Below are 12,087 nucleotides of genomic sequence, written 5' to 3' on the forward strand. Positions count from 1 at the left end.
CTGTCATAGCAATATTCTGTGTCTTACCTGGGCTACCTGATAACCAGGAAAATAACTGAATCTTCTTTCTGTTGCCAGACCATTGAAGTCATTTAAAGTAATTTTCATTCTGTGAAAATACTTCCTCTTTGAAACAGGTAGTGGGAGGAAAGATGACTGAATCAGGTCGACTCTGCGCATTTATTACCAAAGTTAAAAAAGGAAGCTTAGCTGATACGGTGGGGCATCTTAGACCAGGTATGTATCTACTATAGTTCTATACTGGTGAGTTGCTTTTCTGAAGGCAATAACAACTGAGTGAGTTTAATTAACTATGAAATGATGTTGAAAATGTATGATGAACTACTGCAGAATTCAACCTGACATTTAGCTACTAAATTATTGACATGACTTCTTTTGTCAAATAGATAAATTCTATATTGTTCAGAATCATATTTTAGCATTATTACTCATGCTTTTATACTCAAAATACTATTCCACTAATGTTCTGTACAGTAATTTTCTGGTCCATATTTTATTTAGAGGAAACTAAGCTATCACAATTGTGTGAACAGAACCAGCGCAGCTAAGAAACTGCTTCTATCCCAACATGCAAACCATAGATAGCTAGATTGAAGAACGTGTCAGAAATATTAGCTATTAACATAAGAACTAGCTGAACTTTAAATACTAAACTTGTAGATTTAAATGGATCTTCAAAATAGTAAGATGATGTGATAGATATGATGTTTTAAAGAGCTGCGTTTCCTAAAGAGCATGTTGGGATTTTAGTAAACCACAGCTGCCAAAGCAGCTAAGAGCTGTCTCTTGCTCAATAGGGACTCAATAATATCACCTAGTGGTGATATTATTGTTTCACTGAACTTTACATATTTGAAGCTAAGCTGCTGAAAACCTTTTATACTCATGATTTTCCTGTATAAAGGACTCCAGACTTGTCCCAACACAGGTTTCACAGTTCAGAAAACTTGAGAGTAGAATGGCTTAAATTGTCATTGTAAGTGCAGTGCACAGCAGACTTCCTAAGAAGAGTGTTATTACTGAAATTATAGGTGATGAAGTATTAGAATGGAATGGAAGGCTACTACAAGGAGCCACTTTTGAGGAGGTGTATAACATCATTTTAGAATCCAAACCTGAGCCACAAGTAGAGCTTGTTGTTTCAAGACCAATAGGGTAAGTAATTTTATAAGTTTTTGTATTAAATACGATAAAAATATTGCTAAATTTCACTTTTAGGGCAAAGCATATCAAACAGGTTTATAAAAATTGTAAACAGTAAAACTGTCTTCAAAATTCTGTAAACCAAAAGCATAGCTAGAATGATAGATCACAACAGTAATTAAAAAGAGCTGGTGTGAAATTCTGTGTTCTCTAAGAAAGTCCTAGGCAATGTATGCCAATATGGTAAAAAAGAAAGTTCCCCTCTGCGGTTGTTTACTTGGTGATCAAGCCAACATTTGCTCTGAAATTGTTATACTCTGTATTGTTGCAGTTCTTGACTCTTGATTTTTATTTCTCCACTCCCATCTTTATACAATATATATAAAATTATGTGTTTATGTTTAGTCTATGAATTGTGCTGAACTCAATTTATTGAGAGTATGCAATGCAGAAACTGCACAAAATACAGTATGCTAATGACATAATCAATATGCTTTGGAAAGTCTTGAATCCACATTCTCATCAGCTTCGTCTATGAAATCTATTAAATTACTGCAGGTTATCTAATACAGAACATGTCTGAATAAATAGCTAGCACTCTGCAGAATCTTTTCTTTGGTGCTTTACATTGCCCTGTTTTCTTAACTTTCAGACCTATATCTCAAAATCTTGCATAGCAATAGTTGTTTTGTGACTGTGAATACTTCCCCTTCTTCATCTATTTCTTTTCTTCCAAGTTCCTACAGCCTGCAGTCACATTCATCAATTTTTTACTTCTCCGTTAGACGCTCCATAGCTAATCACACCACAGCTGTGTAGAGGGGGATGCTTATCACTGAATTTGAAGATGCTTACAGTTGTTAAGAATTTTTTCTTTCCCCCCACCGAATTTATTATGATGTATATGGCACAACTGGACAGGGTTCTAGGTATTATCATCTAGACTGCCTTCTCCATGTGAGGTTGGACCAAGATGGTCTTTCAGGATCCCTTACAACCTGGGCTGTTCTGTGATTCCATGATTATATATTAATAAATATATTTATTAGATGAACACGATAAATATATTTATTAGGTGCACACAATTATCTTACCTTTTTATGAGAAAGCATTGGCAGTATTACAAGTAAAAATTAAGAAACATAAAAAAATCTAGAACTATGTAATATGAAAACAGAATTTCAGTGAGGATAATTTATCGGCTCAGCTGTAATAAGTACTTAACATGTTGGACACATCCAGACCTTAATGTGCAGGAACTTAATTTGGTTTGAAAATTTTAAACAAATTTGATAATAACAAAATTTGCTTTATCTTTTTAGTGAGATGAGAAGTTATCTCCTACATACGTATTGAATCACAACCCCTTTAGTGCAAAGGCTGTGTCATCTGTCCTATCCTTAAAAACCTCTGCATAACTTGGAAATTATAGGTATAATAGGAATGCTAAGGGACAGACTATGTTACTAGAAGAATATTTTCTCAGAAAAAGAGGTTCCAAATTCATTTCATAAGGTGTAAGACCTTTCATATTTTCTCTCAAACGGAAGTTTATAGCAGAAGTTTCAAGGAACTGCTCACGTCTTGAAAATACTCAATTTATTTTCTCCTTCTGCATTTTTTTCAATGTGCAAACCTCCTGTATTCTTTCTTGTGCTTTTATATTTACTGTCTGTTGATTACCTTCCTCATCATCATGTCTTCTGTTATGTTACTATGTGCTCCACTTGCTGTCACTAGAGCAGCTCATCTAAAATTCCTTAAAGAAAGTGAAGTGGGCTCTCAAGATGCCTTCTTCAGCATTAACTGCTTGCCACATGATCTGAAGAACTGAGCCAGATCAGGGGTAAAAAAGTTTTTCTGTACACTTCATTCACAGTGCCTTTTCGGAGTAGATGTCAGAGAGGGTTTTCACCTCCAAAAAGCAAATTACTAATCTAAATGGGTTTATAACTGTAATCTGTAATGAATGCTTTCTGCAAATTGGTAAGGTTTTAGGTTCTTGTTAGATGTACATAATTCTTTGGATTTTGATATTGACATAACTTCAGGGTTTTTTTATTGTTTTTACTTTTTTTAAAATGATATTTGAGCTGATGAACTGGAAATTCTGTAGTATCTTCTCAGTTTAGATTTCAGGTTATAATTAAGTGGACTATAGAAATTAATACCTTATGCTTGCCCAAGGGAACATAACACCATAGGTTTGTGTTCTGCCCCAGGGAATAAAGTTTCAATGTGTTTAAAATCATTAAAAGTTGAGATTTACCAGATGTCAGGAGTGGTATTTATTTTAACTAGAATAATTGATGCCCACTTGAAGGATTTCACTTTCACATTGAGGAATATCCTGTTACTTATAAAGAGAGTCTCTCGATGGTCGCATAGCAACACATTAACTCATGCTGGAAATCTGACAGCTACTGGTAATTAACTTAGTTGACAAAGAGAACCTATTGTCACATCCTGATACTCTGAATACAAAACCAAATTTCAGTAAGCATGATTATTAGTCCTTCATTTTATTATTGGCTGCTTGCTATGAAAACTGAAGATAACTAGCTGAGCTGATAAAGGAAGATAAAATGGAAAGCTCCTTAAGAAAAAATATGATACTATTTTGGCTTTCAATTTATCCCTTTTTCCATCTTAAAATAAAACTTGGTGGCCAAGTTGCTGCTCTGTGTTAACTGGCTGTCTCTTATACACAGGAACTTACCTATTTTCTGCTTTTCTAATTCTCAGAAATAATTTTAAAATTCACGTTATTTTTATAGTTACTAAGTTTTGAATTTGGAAAGAATGATGCAATCTTCTTGGAGTGGGACATATCTTAAAAAGCAAAGATATGCCTAAAACTACTTCTGCTTTTTCTATACCTGTTAATCTCAGTGATAGTTCCTTGTAAGAAATACCAGTCCCACTACCATGAAGTAAGGGGATATGCATGCCTTAGGAACATAAATGATAGTGTTCAAAGCCTTCAGGTTTATTGTTTCAGATATCCAGAGAAAACTCATATTCAATTTGTTCACAGTGATCCATATTTTCAAGGTTTTCTTCTCAAACTCACACAATAGAAATAGCTTTCTGAAATTACAAGTTAGGTGCAGGAGGGTATTTCTGAGTAAAGTAATAGGCAAGTATTGGGTCCCTTTATAAATTCTGTAGACATCAAATATGCAAATGAATATTTACTTCTTCAATAACCCTTGTAATTTTCTGACAAGTTTTGCTTACTGATGCTCTCTGATTTATTTAAGATATTGGATACTGTGCATCAATTCACTTGGAAAGGTTCCTCAATCTGCTTAGTAAAGCTAACTTTCTGCCGAGTTTTGAAAAATGTTTGGAAACGGTAAACCAAAAAAGGAACAGATTATTTTTTTCTTTTCATTGTATGACACAGTAGATATCATGGGAAGCATTTTTAACCTTTCCTTTCTTTTCATATACCTTTCTAGTGGGTTGACCTTGTCTGGCTATTAAATGCCCACCTAGCCACTCTCTCTTTTCTCCTCCTCAGCAGGAGAGGGGGAGAAAATAAGACAGGAAAGCTCGTGGGTCAAGATAAGGATGAGGAGATCGCTCAGCAACTACCAGCATGGGCAAACTTGGGGAGGATTAATTTAATTTATTAGGAATTAATAAGAGAATAGGATAGTGAGAAATAAAACAAAAATAAACCCACATTCCCTTTACCTCCCTTCTTCCCAGGCTCAAATTCATTCCTTTGTTCCTGGCTCTTCTACCTCCCTGCTCCACCAAGGGGATGGGGCATGGGGCTTGTGGTCAGCCCTCTTCCCACTTCTTCTCTGACCCTGGTGTCTGCAGGGATGTTTCTTTCATGGGTTTGTTTTTTCTTACTCTACTCTCTCACAGCTGTTGCACAACTTTTTTTTAACCCTTTCCTGAATATGTTATTACAGAGGCACCACCGCCTTTGCTGATGGGCTCAGCTGTTTCCTGCGGTGGGTCCGTTGGTGCTGGCTGTATCAGGCTGTGTACAGCGTGGAGCAGCCCATCCTCCTTTCACAGAGGCCATCCCACAGTCCCCTCTGCCAGCACATGGGTCCTGGCACCCAGTGCAAGCCTGTAGAAACCGACTGCACTGAACCACACGCATCATGATTTTAAATATTGTTCTTGCTGTGGCTCAGAGCTGAAGCTCTTCGTTTTGCATGGTTTTGCTCAGTTTTGCTCAAATGCCTCTGAAAGTATTTATTAGCATATTGATAGTTTTTATTAGCATACAGTACTGTTTGCCCCTCACAGGAAGAATGTTCCTTTCAGAGGTGGGTGGGCATAATGAGTTACTTAGTCATTGCAGCTGAGTGCTTTAAAATTACATAGCTGTAGACATGATTTAATACAGGTGTTGAAACATCTCATGTATATGCAAGTATACAATTTTGCCAAATGAACTTGGACATTTTATTTAGTCATGGAAAAGGTAAGATTGTCCAAACTTGGGTTTCAGGGACAGTAAAGGACATCTTGGGATTGCCATTATTGGCACTTTAATATGTTTGAATAAGGGTCCAGTAAATTTAATTCATGTATAATGTCATCATAAAGTTTACTCCTCACAGTTTTAGTCTACTGTTAACTCTGAGATTGTTCTTTTTTTATTTACTGAGCTGTTTTATTTGTGACTGTGCAGACTCTCTCCTGAATCCACCAAACCACTTGCTCTATAGGCTTTAATTTGCCACTGAAATTATTTATACTGAATAAAAGATTAGTCTTCCCTGTGGCTGAAGACAGCCAGCAGATCATACACCTTTCCCAAGGCATTCCATGTTGACTTGAAAAGTGTTATAGTGTAACTGAAATTTGAATATGCTTGTTAGATAAAGGATCAGCCTGTCTTAATTTTCCTGATTTCAGGGACATTCCCAGAATACCTGACAGCACACATGCACAGCTGGAGTCCAGTAAGTTTCAATTATGGGGTAGGAAAATCTCTCTCTTTTATGTAAGCACAAAAAGATTGAAAAATGTCATCTGTAGTCAGTATAGCTTTTGTCTCTTTGTCCATATTTGTCTCAGTATGTCATCTTACTGTATTATCTATCTACCTCTGTTTAATAATGAACTATCAAAAGTCAGGATATTTTGATTTAGGCTTGACATTTGGTTATAGGCTTAGGCTATTTTTTATTGAAAAGAAAAGTATAATTCTAACTAATATACAGAAACATTAATAATATTTTATCATTTCCTGTTGTTTTGCATCTCAATTGAACCGTGTAAACTAAAAATGGTGATGAAATGTTGTTTATTTACAACCTGAGAGATAGCTATTTTGAAATCAGAATATTTCCACTCTATCAGAACCATTCAGCACTCCTTAAATTGGCTAACTCAGTATTTCATGTGAGGAAAATTACTTGTTCTTTGGCTTGATGTGATATGATGGATTTCAGCCTGGAGTTATTTTTTATCATTGTTTTAGAACTCTTTTATAATAGAAGCTATGAATAAATGCAGTGGCAGAAACTTGATTATAATAATATGACAAACTCCAAAACTTTCCACTGATCAGCCAAGTCTTAAAATCCATTTTTATGTTTTGTGAAATGTGGATTGTCTTTTGTATTTATAAAAATACTTTAATTTTACTCTGTTTTAGATGTCAAAACTTGTCCTCTGACATTTTGCAAACCTTGTAGGTTTGAAAACAAAATGCACAAAACTCATTACATGCATCTTGATGTTCTTTGTAAAAAACTAATTAAAAATTTGTCTGACTGTACAAAATAAGACTAAATTCTTTTGACCACAGTTAAGTATTTACTTTACTATGTAGGAATTTTGGGCCTTTAACTTACTGACATGATTGTGGTCAGAATTATCTGACTAAGCTTTTTCTTACTCTATAAATAAAAGCTTTTCATTGCATGTGAGCAGCAAAAGATTTAGTATCATTATTTGATAATTTTAAATAGATGAAAAATTTACATTTCTCAAAGCCTTATTGTATGTTGGGTTGTATTTCTACAATTTTTATTTAGAACGTGTTGTGGAAAATTGATAAGTGCTACTATTTATGTAGTATTTTATTTATGATTACAGGTTCTAGTTCATTTGAATCTCAAAAAATGGACCGACCTTCTATTTCAGTGACTTCTCCTATGAGTCCTGGCATGTTAAGGGATGTTCCACAGTTCTTGTCTGGACAACTTTCAGTATGTAAACATTTCATTGATATTACTGTTGTGCTTTTTGCAGTATATACAACTCTCACTGCAGAGTGCAGGTTTCTTGTTAAAGTAGCTAATTTTTTTTATCTCAGAGTTGACAGGGTCATAGTTTCATAAGGGCATTCTATTTTATTAATTTTTGGAAATTTTATACATGTTGAATTTGAGATGTATATGTATGTATATTTTTTTACTAAGGTAGACTGGTAGAGTCAAATTTTCAGAAAGGTCTCATTGTGGCCTCCAGTTACATTTGTGGCGTTGAGTGTATATACTTTTTCAACTGTAATACTTACATGAACAGTTGGTAGATTTTATTACCTGTGTGCTTGGACATTAATATTGCTTATTTCTTATGCCTTAGCTTTCATATATACCTTTCCCAGATCTTTCTTTGTTTTTTTACTAACGTTACTTTGGTTGTATTCTTTGTACCAGTGTTACTCACTTTTGTTCTTCACTTGTATTGAGAACAAAGTACATTACATGAATGTTTTCTTGAAAATGGTAATTTTTTGTACTAAAGTGAAGTTTTGTACACTTTTCTGTGTCATTGACAATTCCAAAGTGTGATTTTTCAAAAGTGCTCAGTTGTGGCCTGGTACATGTTGAAAAGGAGAGGAAAATGGAGTAGAAGCAGTGTAAAGCTGGTACTAAACATGTTTAAAAATGTCACTTTCATATTTCTTCCAAGTTGGTTGAGTGCTACATTAAAATATGCATAAAATCTAAGCAGACTGTTTAAAGGTCTTACAGAAACGGTTTATGGTATTGATAGAGGAGAGGAAGAAATGGGTCATTTTCAATTCAGCAGCCATGTTGGCTCCATTTTGCAATGCATGAGACATTATTTGTTTTGCTCATCAGCCCAGCCATCTACAGTATATAATTTTGAATTTTCTGTAACTATTTTACTTAACTACTTTGAAAGACTCAGTCCTTTGGATAAATGAAAAACTAGAAATCTTGACTGTAGAGTGCAGAGTTCTTTGCACAAAATGCAATTACAAGAGAACATGAACTGTCAAAATACACTGACCAAGGTTTCTAAAAATCAATCTAGTTTTTCAATGCAGCGAAAATTGTTGATAGTGGAAGTGAGGGAAAGAAATCTCGTTTGGCTAAATATCATAAAAAACTAGGCTAACAAAAATTTTTGGTTCCTAGCTCCAACCATGAAATTCCAGGTCTGTAGTTAGCTGCTCAGACACCCAATGCGCAAGGACTGTGGAATGATGGTACGAATAAGAACCACACAGAACTGACTTCCTCACTTTCTCAGGTTCAGAAACAAAATCTTTGCGAGTTGAGGATTTATTAGTAAAGTCAGTAAGTCTGTTGATTTTGTGGTTTGATTGAATATTGCAGTTTGAAGTGTGTTAGAATAGTATCAGGAGATTTGGAGGTATGTTCTCACAATGGAATTCACAAGGTTTTATATCTTAGAACGGCATATAAATTCAGTGCTTAACTCAAGAAGGCATCATTCCTATTTTGAATTGCTTTTCTTTTTGCTTGTTTCAAGATATAAATGCCTTTAGTAATAAATTTATAACACTTCTTTTCATTTAAGGAAACAAAATGTCAGAAGACAGTTAAAGATCTTTCCTGTGTTTGTCCTCTTTGTACTTCCTTGTGTACTGTTTGCAATTACCCAGTACTCCCTACTACACAGTATCCTTATTTCCTTCAGAGAGCAGCTGATCCCCAAGAACACACAGCTTCAGTCGAGTGACACTGATGTCAGAAATACTCAGTAACTCTCTAAAGTCCCACTGTCTCAGTGTTGACACCTAACATTAGTAGACAGTTTGAAGGTTTGAATGCTTATCTTACTTCACCAGCTAAAGAGAAGTTGTAAATAGCTGTATCTCATGTTAATCACCTTAATGGAACAACCTAGCTCCTGCTGCTGTTGGCTCAAAGCTTTGTGAGGCTAGTACTAAAGTGTTTGCTTTGTGAGGAAGGGTGGCTTAGCAGAATCTCTGAACATGGTGTGGATAGATAGTAATGTAGCACCTAGCTGGGCACATTGAAATGCCTTGACTAAAATATATTTTCAAGATTTTAAGAGAACTGAAGTATTCAACAGGAACATTTTTTCTTTTCCTTTTTGATCTGATATTTCAAGTTTGTTTAAAAAATCACAAATTTTTTTACTTTCAAAATTTAGGCACTCGTGTCTAGAGGTAGTGCAATGACTATTTTTTCCTTCATTTTTTAAAATCTTGATTTGTTATTTTATGACTTCAAGCAATTTTGAAACTTTGTAAGAGTGAAAAAAAACAGCTCTTTGTAGGGCTGGAGATGTTTTGAAAAATTTGAATGGACTATGAGATCTAATTTTGGACCTTTAGCAAAGCTGAAGTAAGAGAGGAAGATTGAATTTTAAAAATCTCCCCTGTTCAAAAATATATTTCAATTTCAACACTACAGAATGGGCAATTTTCAGTATCTTGATTTTCCATTTTTTTAAATCAGCTTTTTTTCTGACAGAACAGTTGATGGAACACTCATTCATTCTGAATAGCTGAGTATGATGGAAATTAAAGGAAATACTAAATTCCAAATTTATTAGGGATGTGCTCTTTATGGTGAATGCCTAGCAGGAGAATAACTGAAGAGCCCTGGCAGTAGATGGGGACAGAATGCTGTTCTGTGTGGAAGTGGGAGGTCAGCTCATATTCTGGGTGATGGTAGCTGAATTCAGACATGTGTGATGAATTTGAAGGAAGGAATGGTAGGCAAGATTTTGGAAGTGTTTTCTGTATTTTCTGAACTTCTGTTTAATTCCATGTAGTCCTGGTGGGCTGCTGTTAGGGCAAATGTGGTTAGTGGGCTGTGAAATCCAAGAGCTGTGGGCAGGAGTAGAGGTACCTACAGTTCAGATGAAGGTCTAAAGTATTTGACTAAATAGTTGCATATATGCAGACAGTGCTACAGATCCTTCAAGGGTTTTAACATTAATAGTATTTCAGAATGTATTTCTTTATGTTCAGCATGTTTTTAGCCAGTTTAGCTGCAGTGATGCCCCTCTATAATTCAGGGATATGTATCTCTTCAAGTCTTCTGTGTTTTCCTTATTGACATTGGTCTACCTGTTTATTCCCCTTGAGGCTACAGTGGCACTCCACAACTGGCTAGTAGGATTTCCCATGAAGCAAACCATATCACATAGCTAGGAAATCTCCTTTCCATTAACCCAATATGTATTTGATTGAAAAAAAATACATGCAGCTATGGCAAACTATTGTCTTATAGTTATATATATATGTTTTATATATTATCTGTATTCTGTAGAATTTGTAGCATTTTTGATTCACACTGTTCTTTCAGGGGAGTATGTGACTGTTACTGCAATTATTGCTTCATTATTTGCTTTGACTGGTTCCTCTTTCTGTGATTTTCCACTGATTTGTTTTTCCTTTAATACCATTTTGAAAAAGTCAGTATCCTTTGTGTGTTGGTGCTCTTTGCTTCATTACTGCATTCTGGCTACTTTTTCAGTACTGCATGAAAGGTATAACTTGGAATGCTTTTGCAATAGTTAGGTTTAGAGACTGATGACTACAAGACCACGTAAATGGATACAGGTATAAAGCTACGATTTTTCTTTTTTGTACTGCTGGAAATTCTAACAGAAAAGGAATGGAATTTATAAAATTAATCTATTTCCTTGCACAGCTGAACCACAGGACCACTTAAACATACATACTCAGTTTATAAAACAATAAAAATAGAGGTTGATTAATTATAGTTGTAATATATGTAGCATATTATGAAGCAGATATTGTACATTGCAAAGGACATATTGGCATATTGGGGGGATTAGGTTGAGTATGAGATGTGCTTCCTTTCCCCCTTTTGCCTTTTCCTTTTCCCCTTTCTTTTTGACCCTTTGTACCTCTACACAAGTAAATTTCTATTGCCCTATCAACAAACCCTGGAAAATTTTTAGGTAGGACACATAATGTGCTTATTGCCTTCCATTTTCCAAGGCAGAATATGGCAGGTGAGAGTCCTTGAGGCACGATGGGAGAGTTTCTATACCTTTTAGGACTGTGATATTATGGGGTATCTGTATTTCTCTTGTAATATGGAGGAGAAGCAAGCTAAAGATCTACTTCACACATTTTATGGAACAGGTTTCTCCAGCATCTATGCAAGCCAAGTAAGCGAGGAGGGTGGCAGAAGGATTGTCACACTGCCTAGACCCATAATTTGGGTACATTTCTTATGGAAGGGACTACTGAGTAGTAGCATCTTTCCATCACTTCAAAATAGATCAATAAACTCAGGAAAACAGAGCAGGGAAGAAAATCAGATTCAAATCTGTCAGACTGCTGCAATTTTTGTGACCTACTCCCCCCACTCACTAGCACTCTGAGGATCACAGAATGGTGGAGGCTGGAAGGACCACCAGGGGTCACCTAGTCCAGCCTCCCTGGTCAGGCCAAATTCCTATGCATTCCCTAGACTCTATATCCTTTCTGTGCCACTCCATTTGTTGTTTACCTGAGGTGAAGATGGAGAATGGTTGATTAGAGTTTGTAGATAGTCCAGGAATTTAGGAGAGTTTCCTGTACTGTTGTAATCTTGATGTAGCCACTGGAAGCCAGAAGGCTGTATGTTGTCTGGGATAAAGTGTTACATAACAAAAAACCAAGTTATAAATGCATCTATGTGTGCAATGCAGCTACTAAGTTTGCTAAATGCT

General features: G+C 35.4%; 1 protein-coding gene across 50 annotated transcripts in view; it reads left to right on the forward strand.

Annotated features, from left to right (window-relative positions):
* The window catches only part of RIMS2 (regulating synaptic membrane exocytosis 2), a 448,541-nt gene that overhangs the window by 241,556 nt on the left and 194,898 nt on the right, over window positions 1-12,087 (forward strand). For all 50 annotated transcript variants that reach the window (XM_061373344.1, XM_061373350.1, XM_061373349.1 and 47 more), the window contains 4 exons: window positions 138-237; window positions 1,053-1,176; window positions 6,055-6,101; window positions 7,243-7,355. In XM_061373344.1, coding sequence (XP_061229328.1) covers window positions 138-237; window positions 1,053-1,176; window positions 6,055-6,101; window positions 7,243-7,355 — 384 coding nt within the window. The remainder of the gene's footprint in view (window positions 1-137; window positions 238-1,052; window positions 1,177-6,054; window positions 6,102-7,242; window positions 7,356-12,087) is intronic.

The sequence above is a fragment of the Neopsephotus bourkii genome, unplaced genomic scaffold, assembly GCF_033783945.1.
Source record: "Neopsephotus bourkii isolate Nb327-2 ecotype Australia unplaced genomic scaffold, CSIRO-AGI_Nbou_v1 NB_1630, whole genome shotgun sequence".
In the NCBI taxonomy this organism is placed as follows: Eukaryota; Metazoa; Chordata; class Aves; order Psittaciformes; family Psittacidae; genus Neopsephotus; species Neopsephotus bourkii.